We start from the raw sequence: 20,890 nt of genomic DNA, 5'->3' as shown, positions 1-20,890 counted from the left end.
ATCTCATCTCTGAAGACACTTGGTGAAGCTTCTGTCTCGTGACAATCGTGTAATTCAGTGAGGTCCCCCTCCTTACTGGTGACCAACAGGCTCAGCCAAGTGCAACCCAACTAGTCACCTCGGGGCAGCCTGGAGGCTCCTCCCCCGGACTGCACTTTTCATTTCTCCCGTATTAACCCTGTCTAGATGACTTCTGCCATAAGAAATTGCAAAACTTTTTAGGAAAGAAGAAAAGTAAAATAAAATCAAAGACCAAATTTACCAAAAAAAGAGGTAACAGAAAAGGCACAGCTTCTCTAAGGATGGCGCTTTCAGACTGGAAGGCTTATCAAGTGTCCACATTATCAGAGAGTATAGAGTTATTATTTTAACTCTAAACTTACCAACGGTGTCACAAGGCTCATCTTTGTGTACGCAGAAATCTGTCCTAAAAAAATTTTTAAAAAGACATAGTAAGGTGTGCAGTACCTCCAAGAATGGGAGAAGAAAACATGTCAATTAATTTTGATTACTTGTCTTGCTGATAACAAAGTTATTACTTTATTTGTCATGAATTATAATGAAAAATAATAACTAGCAGTGTTTTTTTTTTTTTTTTTTGCCAAGATTAGCCACATTTCCAGCTGATAGGCCCAGTAAACCCCACATAAGACCCTCTTTTCATTACTAAACTATTCCACACATAACACTTAGTTGCTGGAATGACTCCATCCAATGATGGAAGTTGCAGAAGATGCTTACCAAATCATCTATCAGAGACAATTATTTGTCAGTATCATCACACTACAGTGACTTCCAAAGTTACTCTGCTTGTGCAGGAATTAGTTTTATATGCTTGAATGACCATACATCACTTACATGAGAACACAACAAAAAAGTCATTTCTAAAAGTTATATTTTGGGACTTCCCAGGTGGTTCAGATGGTAAAGAATATGCCTGCAATGCAGGAGAACCAGGTTCAATCCCTGGGTTAGGAAGATCCCCTAGAGAAGGGAATGGCAACCCACTCCAGTATCCTTGCCTGGAGAATCCCACAGACAGAGGAGCCTGGCGGGCTATAGTTCATGAGGTTGCAATGAGTTGGACACGACTGAGCGGCTAACACACTGGGGGTCCAGTGGCTAAGACTCCACACTCCCCACGCCGGGGACTGGGGTTCAATCCCTGGTCAGGGAACTAAGATCCCACATGCTATGTGGCACAAACAAACAAACAAAAAGTTATGTTCTTTAGAGCTCCCTAGGATCTCCCAGGTGCGTGGCTGTGGACAAATGAAAAGCAAAGATGCTCGAAATCTGGTGTAGCCCTGGTTCTGCAGGCACCAGGGGCTCCGTCTGGACCCTTCTTTCTGCCCATAAATGCCCACACGTGGAAGCTAACCAGAGCACTGTCTGAGGCGGTATCTTGCCCAAGACTTGGCGAGAACAGCAGTGCCTGACCCCACACTCATCCACCCACAGGGACCTGTGGGAGCTGGGAGAAATCACCCCCTCATCCACTCCAGTGAAGCTTCAGGCTGAAACACGTTGTAAGGCACCTCTTCTCATTCGACTTTAAAAAAAATTCTCTGGGCAGACAAACAGGGCCAGCCTGACGACGTGGGCACTAAGCAATGCTGAGAACGCAAGCAGCAGTCCTGCACGGGCCGTGCACCGCCTTCCCTTTCGGACAGCCCACCCCACTTCCGCATTCAATGTCCCCAGTTCCTCTCCCACCGTCTACCAAAAAAATCTATTCTCGTGGAAGGGATCTCCCACTCACACTGGGGACAATGGCAAGAAGGCAGTGTAATGCCATCAGCTTTCCTTTTCTCTCCCTCCAACCCACAGCACGTTCTGTTCTATTTGTCTCCATGATGTAACCTGGGCTTCCCAGGCGGTGCAGTGGTGAAGAAGCCACCTGTCAGTGCAGGAGATTCAAGAGACACAGCTTCAGTCCCTGCATTGGGAAGATCCTCCGGAGGAGGAAATGGCAACCCGCTCCGGTATTCTTGCCAGGAGAATCCCATGGACAGAGGAGTCTGGCTATAATCCATGGGGTCACAGTCAGACACAACTGAATGACTGAGCATAGAATGGAACAATGTAACCCATGCCTAACACCTCTCAGCAATACGTGGCTGCCCACACGGATGGAGCAAAACCTGCGTGTTCCCAGCACCAGCTCTGCTTCAGGCTGGCTATTCTACCTACCCACTAGACCGCAGAGTCCAGATCTGTAGGCATGAAGATTCCACGTGGGGTTCTGAGGTACAGAATACCCTGGTCGAGGCCACTGCCTCAGGCCTGCCAGGCACCCCAGACATCCTGTGAGCCCAGAGGAAGCGGCAGCCGGTGGGGTATGGCAGCTTGGAGGGGCGGCCCTGAAGCTGGGCAAAGACAGCGGGAGGGAACTGGGCAGTGCCTTTGGCAACCCACCTGAGTGCTGCTGACTGCACTTCCAATCTTTCACAATAAACATGTATTTTGGTAATCAATTTTAAAACAGTTTTTAACAAAGGATAAAAGGAAGCCTTGAAGACCCCCATGCTTTTTACAACCCCCTCCAAAACTACACACACACACACACACACACACACCAGACTGGCCTGAGACCTCGCTCCAGGGTTTCCCAGAGCAAGCAACTGAAAGTGTCATCGCATTGCTTCACTTGGGCAAGGGGAGAAAGGCTGTGTGGGCATTAGTCTCATAGGAGAGAACTAAACAGGCTGACGGGGCTGCTGAGGGAACCGGCCGCACCTCCTCCTGTCCGGCTCTCCGGCCAGCTTGGGGGAAGACGCTTAAAGGGCACGGTGTGCCCTCTCATCCCGGCTTCCCTGTAGGGAAACAGGTGGTCCCAAGCGATGGACCCTGCAGCATCCCCTGCTGCTTCTCCCGAGGAGGTGGGTTCACAGGGGGCCAAGTTCAATTAGAGGCCTGCTTTGAAAGGGTCACCAAAACCTAAATCTTTCCTCCCCTTCCTGTTCAAGGTCCTTTCTCAGAAAAGGAAAGTAAAGCCATCCGCCTGCAGGGGCAGCTTCATCTCTAGGTTCTCTGGCTCCTACATGCCAGACCCACAAATACGGGCTGCAGGAGTCAACAGAGAAATGGAAAAGAAAAAATAAAAAAGGGAGGGTCGCAGTGCAGCTCTCCAGCCTTTACGTCTGCTCACATTCACATTCCACTGTTTCTACCTCAAGAAAAGGCTACATGGATCTACAGGCCAGAGCGGACTCCACGGATGTGTGAGCTGTACCGTCACACAGGCCCCTCACCCAGAAGCCTCCCATCCCCCAACCTGCTTTAACGCTCTGCTCAATGTCTTGAAATTCTTAACAATTTTTTAACATGGGATCCCATGCTTTCATTCTGCACTAGGCACAAGTTACATAGCTAATTCTGTATATCACCTATTGCCTGGCATACAGTTGGGGTTTAATAAATACTGACTCCTTTACTAAATGACTGGTGTACATTTCCAGGCCACTTTCAACGTGCCTTATCAGCTCGCTGGTGGCCTCATCTCTCCCCAGTGTTTAAAAATGTAACGCCGCAGGTACCCACCAATCTGTCCCATAAGCAAGACCAAAGGCTGAGAGAAGACCATCCCTGGGGCTGGGTAGGGACTGGGTGGAGTCACATGGGAAGAAAAAGTGGAGGGACAGCTGGACACGTCCCAGTGGTCACACTCTGGACTGGCCATGCGTGTCCCTACAGCTATTTTCCAGGAGCATAGACCTGGGTCTCCGGGGTAAAACTCCTGGCTTTCTGGAGGAGATGTGGAGCCAAAGGTGAGGCCACGACAGGTGTGAAGCTCCCTGAGGCCCAGTCTGTGCATGTTCCGCCTGGTCCCCAGGCTCAATCTACTGAGAGGTCCCTGCTGGCCCCACAGGGCTGCAGCTGCTGGAGATACAGTGCCCACCACTCCTGTCTCAGCAGCTTCTGCTTGACATGTCATGCTCCCTTCTCAGCGGCTGGCCGTCTGTACAGCTGGTGGGCGCCCAGGAGGATACGCTGTCGGGCTCAGCCACAGCCCAGATGGAAAACAAAAGGCGAAGAAACCACACCAGCCAGCCCCAGGACCGGAGGATGCTGGCCCCTGAATACGGCCCCTGAATACACACGGCCTCCAGTTAGACCCTCAGTGCAGATTACTCCAGGGGGAAGGGCCGCTGGTCCACAGCGGCAGCTGCCTCGCACCCGACTTCCCTGTGAAGATGTCAGCCCATCAGTATTCCAGCCCAGGGAACCACAGCTCACAGCCTCTGATTTCTAAATGGTGCACCTCAGTCCCATGGGCCTCCAGCCCTGGCTCCATGGCCGCCACCCTGTCCTTGTAGGAGGGCTTCAGTGTAACGTCTCTGAGGACCCAGGAGACGGACAGCACCATTGGTTTAGTCCAGTGGCCCCACGGAAGCGAGAGGGACCAAGATTGCTCGAAAAGGAGAGAGGCAATGCTGGCAGGGCCGAGGCCTCTGCGTCTCTGCCTGCTGCTGAAGACACCTTGCCTTCCCAGGCCACCAGACATCCTCCTCACCGGCACCCACAACCAGTCTACAATCAGGACCACCCCCTCCAATGTGCTTAGTTAGAAAAGAACATTTTAAAAGATTTTTACTGTTGTAAAATAAGTTCTACGACAGTAAAACTTACCATCTTACCCATTTTTAAGTATACAGTTCTGCAGTGTCTGAACTGCAGGTATATTCACATTGTCCTGCAACATCTCCAGAACTCTTAGAAGAGTGAAATTCTATATCCATTAAACACCTCCCTGTTCCATTCTCCCCGCAGCTCCTGGCCACTAACCATTTCTGTCTAAATGAATTTAACTTTTCTAGGTGTGTCATACGAGTGGGATCACAAAGGATTTGTCCTCTTATGACTGACTTATTTCACTCAGCAAAATATCCTCCAGGTTCATGGTAACCAGTGTTAGAATTTCCTTCCTTCTTAAGGCGGAATACTATTCCATTTGTTGGAATACAAACAGCAACAAACACCAGACCCCACGTTTTGTTCATCCATTTCTCCATTGATGGACACTTGGGCTGCTCCCACATTACTTACCATTAGTAAGGTTGCTACGAATAGAGGTGTTTGAATACTTCTTTAAAACTCTGCTTTCAATGCTTCCAACGCTTTTAGAAGTGGACTTGTTGGACCATATGGTAGCTCTAGTTTTAATTTTTTGAGGAACTGCCATACCGTTTTTCACAATGGCTGCACCATTTTACATTCCCACCAACAGGACACAAGGGTTCCAATGCTTCTACATCCTCGCCAACACTTGTTCTGTGGTCTGGTGTTTTGTTTTAATAATAGGCATCCTAATGTGTATGAGGTGTAAAGAGGAACATTTTTATGCAAAATATTTCCGGTATGGTAAATAAGCTGTTGGGACACAGGAAAAAGAGAAAGGAGAAAGCTGAATGGGAAGCATTCTAAGGCTGAGGGTGCATGCAGTCTCTCTCGTGGTGTTTTGTAAAAAGGCTAATCCAGTAGCTTTGTCAACACTAACTTTGGTAACATCTATTGCCTCTGATAAAAAGGCTATTTGTTCCCAAACCTAAACCGCTTGCAAGTATTTTCTCCCCCAGACAAGAAAGGAAATAGCAGGAAGGTGAATAACCAATATAGAGGAAATCCCCCTGGGTTATTCTCAACAAAACACCAGAATTTATACATTTCATATAGTATTTATAGAAACCACTTTCAAAGTAATAAACCTGGAAGTTTAGCTGCATATTCTAAAGGCGATATTACATAGAGCTCCTTTCTAGGAAAAGTTTGTACTACTCATTGAATTATCATTTGGAAAATCAATCACATTAATTTATAGTCACATATAGACAAGGTTCCCAAGGAACCATGCCTGCTCCCCAAATCAAACCCACTCTCAAAGCCTGCAGCCATATGCTCAGTACAATCTTCAGTGCTTTACTGAGTGCCCCAGAGGCTCCAAAAACCATTTGAAAGAGCATGGAAGCCTCTGATTAGTGAGTGTGGGGGCCAGAGCTGCTGAAGAGATGGCATCCAGGGGTTCCCATCACTGACAGGGGTGGGCAAACACAGCTTAAAGCAAGTACAAGGTCAGGCTCACCCCTTATCTTTGGTGCCTAGTAGACCACCAGCCACATGAAGGCAATTGGAATTACTGAATAGACTTCCCAAATGTCCCATTATACATTTAATCACATCCTGTAGAAGCAGCAAGTGTTCTCATAAGGGATCAGTGTGCTGCAGATCACATTTTAACCCTTTAGGGTTCACAACCGATGAATCATCTACAAGTGTGATTAGGTATCTCTTCGGTGTCTGGTGGTGGCAATGTGCATGTTCTAGGTTTTTTGAGGAGAAGGCTACTGAGCTATCATACCTGGTACCTGGTGCCTGAGGCTGAGATCACATAACACATCTGGCTACCTTCAGGACGTCATCAAGCCAGGGGCTTGTACGTGGCCCAAGAGATGCAAACCGAGAGCCTTTCTGGGCTCAAACCCAACGTCTTAAACCAGATTTAACTCCTCTTAGAGGAGTAGCTGTCTTCATGCTAAAGATACGGTAAACTGTTCCCTTTCTCTGAACTCACAAAAAAAAAAAAGCATATAATTTTGAAAGTAGTTTCTTAAAAAACAAAATCTTAAAACCAAGGTTGATACATTCATTCAAAAAGTAAAACATTGTATTTTAATCTAATGGGTTAAATTATCATGAATCATTTCCACATATTTTCTAAAAGGGGATTTTGGTGTGAACTCATAATACATTTTATTTATATTACTGAGGTAAAACAATCAAGGAAAATCAGTTTTTCTAAGAGAGATTTGAGACAGGAAAAAATTAAATAGCCACATCTATACCTACAGTGAGTTGAATTGTGTCCCCAAAAAGACATGTTTAATTCCTAACCCCCGGTCCCAGGGAATGTGATCTTATTCGGAAAGAGAGTCACTGCAGCTGTAATCAAGTTAAGATGAGGCCACACTGCATTAGGTTGGGCCCCAGTCCAGTGACTGGTGTCCTTACAGAAGAGGGAAACGTGGACACAGGGAGAACACCACGGGACGATGGGGGAGAGACTGGAGAGATGCACCCACAAGACTGGGGATGCCCAGGACTGCAGCCGCCTCCGCAAGTTAGGGAGGAGGAGGGATCCTGCCTCCTGGCTTCAGAGAGAGCAAGGCCCTGCCCACACCTTGACTTCAGACTCCTGGCCTCCAGAACTGTGAGAAAATACATCTCTGGTTTTTTGAAGCCACACATTTTGTGGTAGTTGGTTACTGTCACCCTAGAAAACTAAAATAACATTGCTGCCGTCTACACAGAGAGATGCCATTGATTACTACTGTCCAGCAGGGTCCCTGGCTTCCCTCTCAACCAGGAAGAGTACATCCAGCTCTGCAGACGTGAAGCTCAGCTCCTGGCTTCAAATGGAGCCTCTCTGTGAATCCCATGGGCCTCTGTGCCTGCTGCTGTGTCCTGAGAGTGCCCATAGATGGGGCTGTGCACAGCACACACATTCACCTACGTGGACTTCTTGAAGCTGCCTTGCGCTGGGCTCAGTTGCTTTAGTCGTGTCCTACTCTTTATGACCCCGTGGACTGCAGCCCGCCAGACTCCTCTGTCCATGGGATTCTCCAGGCAAGAATTACTGGAGTGGGTTGCCATGCCCTCCTCCAGAGGATCTTCCTGACCCAAGGATCGAATCCACGTCTCCTACATCTCCTACACTGCAGGTCGATTCTTAACTGCTGAGCCACTGGGAGCATGGACTTCCCTGAACAGGAAAACTGGGGGCATCCACTCCCTCTAGTTAGGAAGCAGCCTCATACACAGGTGAGCTCTTTCCAGTGAGCTTTATATTTGGTGTTGGGAAGAGGTAGTAGACAACTTTTCTTGAGTTTTAAGAGTCTTGGGTAACTAGAATTCAGTAGTTTTATATTCATAACAGCAATAACAATAATAATAGCTAATACTTTTGTCCTTACTTTGGGGCACTATGAAAGTGCTTCCCATGGTCATTTAATCCTCACATCTCAGAGGCAGAGCTATCATTTATCCCCATCTTACAGATGAGGAATTCAAGGTTCAGACAAGTGCCCAAAGGTCTGATTTCCAAGCCTGAATTTCTCTCCAATGGGAAATGCCTTCCCTCTCAAGTCTGCAGCCCCAGGCCGAGTCCAGCTTTACCTGGTCACGAAAACAGCAGCATCCACGGGGGGCGTGTCGTCCTTGCCTCCTGGAACCTGGTTGTTGCCGAGGTACCGTGCACCTCCGTACTCTTCATTCTGCCAGTGACAGAAGCTCTCCAGGGACCGCTCACCATGATGCCCAATGGACAACTTGGCCTAAAAGAAATCGGGGGGCGGTTACAGAAGCAACTTCCCAGGGAAGCCAGAGTTTATGCTCAGACTACAGTGCGGGTATTAAGGAAGAGACAGGGGCTCGCAGGGGCATTATTCAATGTCACCTGCCCACAGCGCTGGTAGGCAGATGCAGAGACCCAGAGAGAGGCTACCAGGGCCTTACCTAGAAGTTAGGATGAAGACTATCTTATTAAAGATAAGCTTTCTTCTTTTTAGCAAACTGAAGAGCATACCCAATGTTCTCATGTGCACTGCTTAACTCTTTAGGTAACACTTTCATAAGGAAAGACCAGAAAACGATGCTACAGTGCTACAGTGCTACAGTGCACCAAATTCAGCCTGAAGCTTGGGTATAGCTTTGGGTATAGCTCCAAAAGGCTAGCCATGATCGCAAACATCAACTCTGCACCCAGGAGACACGGGGGAATGAAGGGGGGGGACAAAGGTCCACTGCTCAGGGCTCCCTGAGAGGCTGCGGTTACATGCACGCCAGCAGCAGTGCCCGTCCGCCTCCCACCAGGCATCCCTGGTCGCTGGCCTGGGGCACACTGCTGCCACCTGACAGCCAGGGACAGAGGGCAAGACAAAACACACGGGCCCTCCTCAGCACTCAGCAGCCACTAAGAAGCCTAAGGACCAGATTCGTCTCCTGTAACTGTGCTGACGGACACTTACAGGGCGTTGTCGTAGCAGGACAAGCTTGGTAACCTGAATGTTGACTTTAATTCCAAGGCTCTGGTGCTGAAACATATTGTATACCTGTCAAGAGAGAAAAAAAGAAATGTAGAGAGATACCAAAAAAAAAAAAAAATAGCAGTATCCTAAAACAAACAAAGATATTAGGTAAAAACTAAGGATATCTGAACAAACTATGGACGTCAGTCAATAATAATCAATAACACTACCCCATTAGTTATAATAAACATATCATATTAATGTAAGATGTCAAAAACGGGAAATTGTGAATGGGAATTCAATGTACTGTCAATTTTTTAATAAATCTAAAACATAAAATATAAATGAATGAAATATAAACATATTCATTTATAAATTAATGAAATATAAATTATATTCATTAAATGTTAATTACTTAAAAATATTTTTTAAAAACTGTGTTCTTCTAGTACAAAAAAATCTAAATATATGATTTGCAATCATATATATATATATATATATATATATGAAATTCAAATTTCAATGTTCATAGATATTTACTGGAACAAAAAATACATACACGTAAGATTTATAACCCAGATTTTATTTAAAAGGCCTTCTGAGACAAAAAAAATTCCCATAAATATAAATTCCTCAAAAGAAACTTGCATAACAGGAAACTCTGGAATCACATACATGTGAGGGCATACAAGCTTACATGCAAAGACCAATTGGAAATAGGCTGGTTGAAAAAAAAATACATAGGATGGGTGAATTTGAAAAAAAAAAAGAAATGGTTTCAGCTGATTCTGGGGTTTCCTGCAGGAGGGTGAAGAGGATCTTCATGACGGTAGGGGCAAAGTCCGTGCCTGTGGCCCTCTGCCACGTGCCAATCTGCATCATCCCTAACCCTCCTCACAACCCATCACAGGTGGTGTCTGCACCAACCTCGACTGAATGAAATCAAGCCACTCGCTCCGGACTCACAGTCAGTCAACTACAACCACAATCCAAATCTAGCCTTGTCCAGCCATAAAGGCCACATTCCTATTTTACCTTAAGTCCTCATTCTAACCAAAGTTCGTCATGAGATACAGTAACAGAAAAGCATAAACAAAAACAAAACTTGTCGCTCAGTCGTGTCCGACTCTTTGCGACCCCATGGACTGTAGCCTATCAGGTTCCTCCGTCCATGGGATTTTCCAGGCAAGAGTGCTGGAGTGGATTGCCATTTCCTTCTCCAGGGGATCTTCCCAACCCCGGAATCGAACCCGGGTCTCCCGCATTGCAGGCAGACACTTTACCATCTGAGCCACCAGGGAAGCCCATAACAGAAAGGCATATGCCCCCTTAATCTGCACCTCTTGTTGGTAGAACTTAGTTACAGGGGTCTCAACGTCAAGAAGTCACAGAATTCAAGGGGAAGAAGGATAGGAAAAGTTAAAGACAGAAGAATGAAAGTTGATGTAGACAGAAAAAAAAAAAAAAATCGGATTTGAGGACCCCCAGATCATGACATCCTCCTGAGTTCCTTCTCAGGAGAGAGTGGGATGCAGGGAGGCAGAGTGGAGTAGGTGATAAAGGTAGCAGTATAAGATAAGAAGGAAAAGCTAAGAACCTTTTAAATATTCCCTTTTCCTTTTAAATTAGGAAAATACTTTGGTTTCATTATGTCCTTTTCCCAATGTTATTAATATATAATTGCCTTAGGTTCAGGTATACAACATGATGTTGATGCTGGGAAAGATTGAAGGCAGGAGGAGAAGGGAACATGAGGATAAGATGGTTGGATGGCGTCACCGACTCAATGGACATGAATTTGTGCAAACTCTGGGAGACGGTGAAGGACAGGGAAGCCTGACGTGCTGCAGTCCATGGGGTCACAAAGAGTCAGATGTGACTGAGCAACTGAATAACAATATAACATTATGATTATATATCCTATATACCACAGTATATATAATATAGTAAATATATACATATCTCAAAATGATTACCACAGTAAGTTTAGTTAACATGCCTCAACCCACACAGTTACAACTGTTTTTCTTGTGAAAGAACTTTTAAGACCTACTGTCTTAGCAACTCTCTGGACTTCCCTGGTGGCTCAGATGGTACTGAATCTGTCTGCAATGTGGGAGACCCAGGTTTGATCCCTGGTACAGAAAGATCCCCTGCAGAAGGGAATGGCAACCAACGTAAGTATTCTTGCCTGGAGAATTCCATGGACAGAGGAGCCTGGCAGGCTACAGTCTGTAGGGTCACAAAGAGTCAGACACAACTGAGAGACTTTCACTCTTCGCAGCTTTCAAATATATGATACTATAGTCCTGTTAACTATAGTCACCATGTTGTACATTACATCCCCAGGACTTATTTATCTTATAACTAAAAGCTTGCACCTTTGACCACCTCCACCCATATCCCTACTCTCAGCCTCTGGGAACCACCAATCTGTTCTCTGTATCTATAAGTTCAGTTTTTTTTTTTAGATTTCACTTATAAATGAGATCATACTGTATCTGTTTCTAACTTACTTCACTTGATTTTGGATATGTTACTTTTTTTCTGATAGACGTAATCTAGAGGGAGAATTTTTCAGCAGGGGCATTAAAACTTTCTCTCCAGTACATCAGCAGCAACATAAAGCAATGGCTACAGCCGACAGCACAGCCACAGTTAATCCAGGCCCTGTGAAGCTGGGCACACCACTGGGCATGGAAGCAGCAGAAACCAGGCATGCAGTGTTTGAGCATCTGTGCGACAAAGGAATTAGCTGTGTCAGTGCTTGGACTTTTCTCTTTGAAAGCTATTATTAAAGCAAAACAATCTTTGTGTAATTTAATATTCTTTCCCACAAGGAAAAAGACAACATATTCAGTTCTTCTGTTCTCACTCCCTCCTTCCAAAACTTTTTCTTTCCTTAAGAACAAAATTGCAGTCATTTTTTAAATTCTGGATCATCTGTAGGCCAATTCTGAAGTCATGCCTTAGCTACCTATCCCCAAACCTGGGTGAAGAAAGGAAAAGCACATAACTTTTTCCTTGTTTTGATATTCTGAGAACCACCCAATGGCTATAAATCAAATTTTTCCAGAAATATTCAGCCTTAGGATTGGGCCCAAACTAGAAAACCTCAATTCAAAACATGAAAACTGGGAAGAATAAAAACTTTAAATTATGAGGGAGAAAATTCAAGTCACAGAGGGTTTCAAAGCGCAATCGAAACATTGCCTTTAACAGTAACACCAGCCAAAGACATTAAAGAATACTGCAGGTTTAAAGGAACAACACAGGAAACCAGTTCTCAGGGTGTTCTGACACACCCCCTGAAAGCAGCATGAAGAATGGAGCCTGAACGGAATGATGCAGGTTTCAGCAAGGACAGAACCATGGGGACAAACTCCCTCCTCAGAATTGCTGGGTTCTTCCTCTCCACCTGAGGACACTTCGGCACATTCTGTATAAGGCTCAGGTGCCATCCTTGGAACAAATACACAAAAAAATACATGAGCTGGAGCAGGAGAAAAGCTTCATGCTCCAGGAGCTGGGATGGAGGGCAAGATGGGGACCTGCTTAATGAGCACTGAGTTTCAGTCTTGCCAGATAACAAAGTTCTCAGGTTTGGTTTTTCAACAATGTGAATACATGTAACCATCCGGAATTGCACACTTAATGACTAAAATGGTCAATTCTGCTATGTGCATTTACCAAATTAAAACTTTTTCATTAGCTAACTTAATAAGCCTCATGCTCTCAAGATGTTCTCTAGGAAGCCTGCAGGAAGCTACTGGCTTTGATGTGTAACCGGGAGGCTCATGTTCAGGAGAGCAGGTATGGAAACCTGATCGCGGCTGAAGCGTCTTGTCCCGGGGGCAGAGCACGCTCCCGCAAAGCCGGGCAGACACGCGTTCTCCCGCCGGGGCCGGGGCCAAGCCAGGCTGGCCAGCTGAAAACCCGACAGCACCCCAGAACACAAAGCACCAGGCCTCAGAGACGTGTAGCAAAGGCTGCCTGTCTTCCTCGCCTGTGTGGAAATGCACGCTCGGGAGAGCCGTGGAGGTGGCGGCCTCATGGTCTTTAGGGAGACACCTGGCTGGAAAGGAAGCAGCGCAGCGATGTCTGGAGTCTGTCCCGCTCTGGCTGGCTGCGTCCTGGCACGCTCAGAGCCCCGGCTGTGTCCACCGCATCGGCACCCGGGCGCCTAGCCGGAGCCCTGCAGCCAGCAGTGCAGCGACCTGGGGACACCGTCAGGGAGGGGCAGACAGGGACAGGTGACGGAGCACGTGGAAGGAACTGGTCCAAAGGCTGGGTAGGGGTGCTGTTCGCAACTCCAGGCCTGTGGGGTGGGCGGGGAGGGTGCTCACAAGAGCACCACCTACCAGCATGACTCAGGGCCTCCCTAGGGACACAGCGGAACCAGAGGTGACACGCTTACATCGCCGGCTGCACCCACCCAGGCCCCACCCTGGAGGGAACTATATTCTCTAGCAGTCCCTCTGACCAGGGTCCCTGAAGCAGCAGCAACACCCCCTGGGCACAATTTGGAAATGCATTCTGGAGCCCACCCCAGACCCAATGAATCAGACAGCCAGGGGAGAGACAAGCCGTCTACATCCACCAAGCCCCCCAGGATCCCTAGGCTGTGGGAACCAGTGAGCCTTTGAACACACCGCTGGTCTCTGCTCACCAGAGAGAGGCTTGTTGTATGTTTCACATGGTAATTGAGTCAAATTGATGTCATTTTTCCTCCAAACAGAACTCGCCTGGAATGTCTCAGGTTTTCGTTCCACTCTGTGGTTGTTAAGGAAGCTAAAAACAACCAAAGCTCTGTCAAGTGGCCCCATTTTCCAGCTTGGCTGCCCAGACCCAGGGCTTCGAGTGTCAGCACCACCTGTTTCCGTCTGCAATTTGTTCTTTAAAATATTCCTGCTCCAGTGTCACCACCACCCCCAAGCAAAGGAAAATCAAGTCATGCATATAAAAAAGACACTACCGCACATTTGGAAAATCAGCCAGATTTTCAAATCACTCAGAGCACAGGCTGCAGCTTGCTGACAGCTCAGAGATCCAGGTCTGGGCGAAGTGTCTCTCACACATAACCACACAGGTAAGCATACTTGCAATGTGAAGAGGACTGCTGGAACACACAACCCAGCGGGACCCTATCTCCCTCTCAGCCAGGAGGGAGGGATCTTTTAAGACACAACTGACCTGTGCAGCAGCCTTCCAGCTCACTCACAGCGAAGCTGAGCGCCGGGGCACCACGCCTCGCCCTCCCGTCACCCACGGAAGCACCTCTCCCTCTGCCTCCCAGATGCCAGGATGACCCTACTGGCCAGCTCCTTATGTCAAGACAATGCCTTCCCTTCCAAATAGAGGGTCAATCATCACAGAGGTGTCCTTAACTGCCCTGGTCACTTGTTACCACCTGGATCTTTGTGTAGCATTTTTTAAAATTTGCACACAAATCTTATGGAACTGTCTGCTGGGTGCTCTTGGTTGGCACCACCACATGAGGTCTATGAGGATGGGAAGTGTCGTGGTCCCTGCTTGATCCCTAGAAAAGTCCCCAGTGCACATTAGATACCCAGTAAAAATATAACTGAATGGAATTACTGAGTGTATTTCATTTTATTTTTTATAGTGATAAAATACATACAGGGTTTCCCAGGGGGTGCAGGTGGTAAAGAATCCACCTGCCAATGCAGGAGATGCAAGTGGGTTCAATCCCTGGGTCAGGAAGATTCCCTGGAGGAGGAAAGGACAACCTGCTCTAGTATTTTTACCTGGAAAATGCCGTAAACAGAGGAGCCTGGCAGGCTACAGTCCACGGGGTCACAAAAAAAGTCAGACACGACTGAGCAACTGGGCACACACATAATACATATAACATAACATTCACCGTCTTAACCACTGTTAAGTACACAGTTCAGTGGCATTAAATGCAATGTTGTCATTGTGCTCCCGTCACTACATCCATCTTCGCAGCCTTTCTGTCTTCCCAGACTGAACCTCTGCATCCATTCAACAACGACTCACTCCCCTCTCCCCTTAGTCCCGGCAACCCACCACTACTTTCTGTGTCTATAAATAAGACTACAGCAGGCACCTCTTATGAGTGGAGTCATATAGAATCTGTCTCTTTATGATTGGCTTATTTCCTTACCATAATGTGCTCAAGGTTCACCTACATCATAGCATGTGGCAGAGTTTCTTCCCTTCTTAAATTTGAATCATATTCAATTATATATGTGTGCTTATATATATATATATATATATATATACATACACACACATTTTTGCCTATCCTTCAATGGATATTTAGGTTGTTTCCTCCGTTTGTGAATTATTTGTGAATAATGCTGCCATGAACAAATAAATATCTCTTGGAGACTCTGCTTTCATTTTGTGTATATACCCTGAAGTGGAACCACAGAATCATGTACCTTATGCTGCTGCTGCTAAGTCGCTTCAGTCGTGTCCCACTCTGTGCGACCCCATAGACGGCAGCCCACCAGGCTCCCCCATCCCTGGGATTCTCCAGGCAAGAACACTGGAGTGGGTTGCCATTTCCTTCTCCAATGCGTCAAAGCGAAAAGTGAAAGTGAAGTCGTTCAGTCGTGTCCGACTCTTAGCGACCCCATGGACTGCAGCCCACCAGGCTCCTCCGTCCATGGGATTTTCCAGGCAGGAGTACTGGAGTGGGGTGCCATTGTGTATCTTGTGAGTGAACCTCTTTCATGCTCTGGCCTGTGTAGAGTCTGGATACTCTGCTGAGATGTTTTAAATTTTTCTCTTTTGGCTAAGGATGCTGTTTTCATTGGGGAAACCTCCCTCACTGGGTGAGCTCTGGACAAAGGAAGGAACCCTCTTTCTACTGCAGAAACCAAAACAGGTGAAAACTCACTGTGCCTGCCACAGAAGCCTTGGTGGGGTGCCGGCAGTGGAGAGAGGGTCCCAGGACACACAGGGGCTCCAGGACCATGGCCACACTCCTGCAGAGCTCAGCCCTGCTCTCTCCTGCTGCCTGGCCTCCCTCCCTGCAGCCTCCTGCCCTTTACCTTCCCCCAATTCTGACGCTGGTGACCCAGCCTCCCTTTTGATTCTGGGCTCCTCGGTACACACCTCCTAAACACAATTCCACTTCTGCTTCAGTTAGCCCAGGTGCAGTTTCTTCTCAGTTCAGTTCAGTCACTCAGTCGTGTCCGACTCTTTGCGACCCCAAGAACCGCAGCACACCAGGCCTCCCTGTCCATCACCAGCTCCTGGAGTTCACCCAAACCCATGTCCATTGAGTTGGTGATGCCATCCAACCATCTCATCCTCTGTCATCCCCTTCTCTTTCCACCTTCAATCCTTCCCAGCATCAGGGTCTTTTCCAACAAGTCAGTTCTTTGCATCAGGTGACCAAAATATTGGAGTTTCAGCTTCAACATCAGTCCTTCCAATGATCAGGGCTGATCTCCTTTAGTATGGACTGGTTGGATCTCCTTGCAGTCCAAGGAACTCTCAAGAGTCTTCTCCAACACCACAGTTCAAAAGTGTCAATTTTTTGGTGCTCAGCTTTCTTTATAGTCCAACTCTCACATCCATACATGACTACTGGAAAAACCATAGCCTTGACTAGACAGACCTTTGTTGGCAAAGTAACATCTCTGCTTTTTAATAAGCTTAGTCTAGGTTGGTCGTAGCTTTCCTTCCAAGGAGGAAGCAGTTTCTTCTGCTTACAGTCAAAACCCTTGACTGAGCCAAGCTCACTCTTCTCTGGGTTACAGAGCTCCTTTCTTCCCTGTTTTAAAACAGGACCACTCTGCCTGATGCCAGGGTTCTTTTATTACCTCTTCCATGCTTCACAAGTCCTCAAAAACACCAAAGTGGTTCTGTTCTCATCCTTTCCTCTGGTTCTCTACAGACTGACTCAACAGGACTCAGAAGTGAATTCATTTGCGGCAGCCAAGCACGCTCTCACAACAGTTCTTGCCCACTGAACTTGTTTTATCAGCTCCATCTTGATACCTCCTCGGTGAAGGACAAGGTGTGAGCTGGGAAGAGAGATGGGGCAGAGAGGGACCACCCATAGAACAGGGTGGGAGGTGTAAATATGTAATTGTATTTATGTAAAAACACTTCCTGCCAGAGTTTAGGACACCACATCTGTGTGATATGCTTAGAATACAAAAGGCTTTTCAGAAGTAAATTAATCGAGGAATTAGAAAGGGAAAGCCAGTGTTGACACAACTCCAGTGCTAAATCCTTTGCACAGGATGTTAGAAAATGGTATTAATCACTCATTTATGAGTTCACAGTGCCACAAAAATTTCTTGATTCTCTACACATGTCCAAGGCGCTGGGGAAACAACAATGAAGGCACGTACAGCCCTATCTTTGAGCTTATAGATGGCGCAGACAGACAGTCAGCAGGGTGGGTTCTTAAAAAATCCTGTTACATATGCAGTACACGAAATTTACATTTTTAAGTGTATGGTTTAGCAGCATTCAGTACACTCACACTGTTGTGGAACAGTCACTATTTTCCATCTATAGAACACTTTCATCTTCTCTAGTTGAAACTCTGCAGCTATTAAACACGAACTCCCCACTCCCTGCCCCACTGTAGCCCCTGGTAAGCACCATTCTGCTTTCTGTCTCTGTGAATTTGACTACTCCAGGGACCTCCCTTGAGTGTAATCATACAGTGTTTGGACAGTATCCTTTTGTGACTGGATTATTTCATTTAACAAAATGTTCTGAAGGTTCATCCATGTTGTAGCATGATCAGAATTTCATTCCTTTTTTAGGCTGAATGATAATTGAGTGTATATACCATATTTTGTGAATCCCTAACGAGATGGGACTACCAGACCATCTTACCTACCTCCTAAGAAATCTGAATGCGGGTCAAGAAGCAACAGTTAGAGCCTTACTTGGAACAAATAACTGGTTCAAAATTGGGAAAGGAATATGACAAGGCTGTATACTGTCCCCCTATTTAACTTCTAGGCAGAGTACATCATGCAAAATGCTGGGCTGGATGAATCACAAGTGCTAGAATCAAGAGTGCTGGGAGAAATATCAACAATTTCAGATATGCAGATGATATCACTCTAATGGAAGAAAGTGAAGAGGAACTAAAGAGCCTCTTGATGAGGGTGAAAGAGAAGAGTGAAAAAGGTGGCTTAAAACTCAACATTCAAAAAACGAAGATCATGGCATTTAGTCCCATCACTTCATGGCAAATAGATGGGGAAACAGTGGAAACAGTGGCAGATTTTATATTGGGGAGGGGCTCCAAAATCATTGGGGATGGTGACTGCAGCCATGATATTAAAAGATGCATGCTCCTTGGAAAGAAAGCAATGACAAACCTAGATAGCATATTAAAAAGCAAAGGCGTCACTTTGCCGACAAAATTCCGAATAGTCAAAGCTATGGTTTTTCCAGGAGTCGTGTATGGATGTGAGGCTGGACATAAAGAAGACTGAACACTGGAGAATTAATACTTTTGAACTATACTCGAGAAGTATACTGGAGAAGATATACTGGAGATATACTGAAGAAGATATATTGAAGATACTGGAGAAGACTTTTTAGAGTCCCTTGGGCAGCAAGAAGATCAAACCAGTCTATTCTAAAGGAAATTAACCCTAATATTCATTGGAAGGACTGATGCTGAAAGTCTAATTCTCTGACCACTTGATGCAAAGAGCTGACTCATTCGGCTGAGTCTGGGGAAAAGACCCTGAGGCTGGGAAAGACTGAAGACAAAAAGAGAAGAGGGTAGCAGAGGATGAGATAGTTAGATAGCATCACTGACTCAATGGACATGAATTTAAAAAAACTCTGGGAGATAGTGACGTACAGCAAAGCCTGGTGTGCTGCAGTCCCTGGGGTTGCAAAGAGTTAGACGTAACTTAGCAGCTGAACAACAACCACCACAGCAACCACATTTTGTCCACCTATTCATCCTTCAGTGGACACTGAGTTACTTCCTCCTTTTGACTATTCTGAATAATGCTGCTATGAGTGTGGGCGTACAAGTTCATGACCTTGCTTTCATTTCTTTTTGGTTTATACTCAGAAGTGGATCATATTATAAATTCTATTTTCTTAAGAACTATCACACTGTTTTCCAAAGGAGTTACCGCATTTTACGGTCCCAAGAAAAGTACACAAGGCTGCCATTTCTCCACATCCTTGTCAACACCTATTATTTTACACTGTTTTAGTAATAGCATTTCAGTGGGAGTGATGTAATATCTCACTGGGGTTTAGATTTGCATTTCCCTAACGATCAGTGACACTGAATATCTTTTCATATGATACACAAATTATAAGATTTGTATATCGTCTTGGAGAAATGTCTATCTAAGTCCATTTTAAAATGAGGTTGTTTGGTTTTCATTGTTGTTGAAATCTCTGTATATTCTGGGTATCATCAGGTATGTAACTTGTACATATTTTCTCCCATTTTGTGCTCTGCCTTTTTACTTTGTTGACTGTGTCCTTTGGTGTACAAAAGTTTTAAAATTTGGTGAAGACCAATTTACCTGCTTTCTTTTGTTGACTGTGCCTTTGGTATAATATGCAAGAAATTATTATCAAATGAATGTCATGAAGTTTTCCCTTTTAGGATTTTTATAGTTTTTAAGCTCTTACATTCATGTCTTTAACCCAATTTGAATTAATTTTTGTATATCATGTTAGGTAAGGGTCCAACTTCATTCTTTTGCATGAACATATCCAGCCTTGCTATTACCATCTGTTCAAAAGGCTGTTGTGTTCCTACTGAATGGTCTTTGTAGTCTTGTTGAAAAGCATTTGACTACATACGTCAGAGTATATTTCTGGGCTCTGTATTCTATTCCATCCATCGGTATGTTTGTCTTTATGCCAGTATCACAGTTTTTTGAGTACTACTGTTGCTCATTCACTAAGTCGTGTCCCACTCTTTGCAACCCCAGGGACCGTACCACGCCAGGCTTCCCTGTCCTTCACTATCCCACGGAGCTTGCTCAAACTCGTGTCCATTGAGTCAGTGATGTCATCCAAGCATCTCATTTCCTGTTGCCCCCTTTCCTCTTGCCCTCAATCTTTCCCAGCATTGGGGTCTTTTACAATGAGCCAGCTCTTCGAATCAGGTGACCAAATTATTGTCAATTATTGACCAAGTATTATCATCATCAGTCTTTCCAATAAATACTCAGGATTGATTTCCTTTACATTTGTAGTACTTTGAAATCAGGAAATATAAGGCTTTCAAGTTTGTTTTTCTTGCCAAGATTGTTTTGGCTGTTCAGGGTCTCTTGAGATATTAATTTCTCAATTTCTACAAGGAAAAATGTTGTTAGGATTTTGCTAGTGACTGCATTGAGTCTGTACATTTCTTTGGGCAATATTGACATCTTACTGATAAAACTTCCAATCCACCAACATCAATGTCTTTCCCTTTATTTATGTTTTATTTCTTACGTCAATGTTTTCTAGGTTTTAGTGTACAAGTTTTTCACCTCTGATTAATGTGTAAGTATTTTATTCTTTTTCACATTTTTGCAAATGGAATTGTTTTCTTAATTTCTTTTTCAGATTGTTCAATTTTGGGTACAAAAATATCACTGCTTTGTGTGTATTGGTTTTGCATCCTGCTAATGTGCTGGATTATTTTATTAGTGCTAATTTTTGTGCCTTAGTACTTCATGATTTTCTATAGGGCTCATGCTATCTGTAAACAGATAATTTTACTTCTTCCTTTCCTAATTGGATGCCTTTTATTTCTTTTACTTGATTAACTGCTCTGGCTATGACTTCCAGTATTACGTAGGACAGAAGTAGTGAAAGAAATCATCCTTGCCTTGTTCTTCATCTTAGAGAAGAAGCTTTCAATCTAT

General features: G+C 45.4%; 1 protein-coding gene across 3 annotated transcripts in view; it reads right to left on the bottom strand.

Annotated features, from left to right (window-relative positions):
• The window catches only part of ADAMTS17 (ADAM metallopeptidase with thrombospondin type 1 motif 17), a 406,748-nt gene that overhangs the window by 307,138 nt on the left and 78,720 nt on the right, over positions 1-20,890 (bottom strand). For all 3 annotated transcript variants that reach the window (XM_027520979.1, XM_027520980.1, XM_027520981.1), the window contains exons 5-7: positions 9,024-9,107; positions 8,173-8,330; positions 384-427 (exon numbers count right to left, since the gene is read on the bottom strand). In XM_027520979.1, the coding sequence (XP_027376780.1) occupies positions 384-427; positions 8,173-8,330; positions 9,024-9,107 (286 nt within the window). The remainder of the gene's footprint in view (positions 1-383; positions 428-8,172; positions 8,331-9,023; positions 9,108-20,890) is intronic.

Source organism: Bos indicus x Bos taurus, chromosome 21, assembly GCF_003369695.1.
Source record: "Bos indicus x Bos taurus breed Angus x Brahman F1 hybrid chromosome 21, Bos_hybrid_MaternalHap_v2.0, whole genome shotgun sequence".
Lineage (NCBI taxonomy): Eukaryota > Metazoa > Chordata > Mammalia > Artiodactyla > Bovidae > Bos > Bos indicus x Bos taurus.
This window is presented reverse-complemented; position numbering and strand designations above follow the sequence as displayed.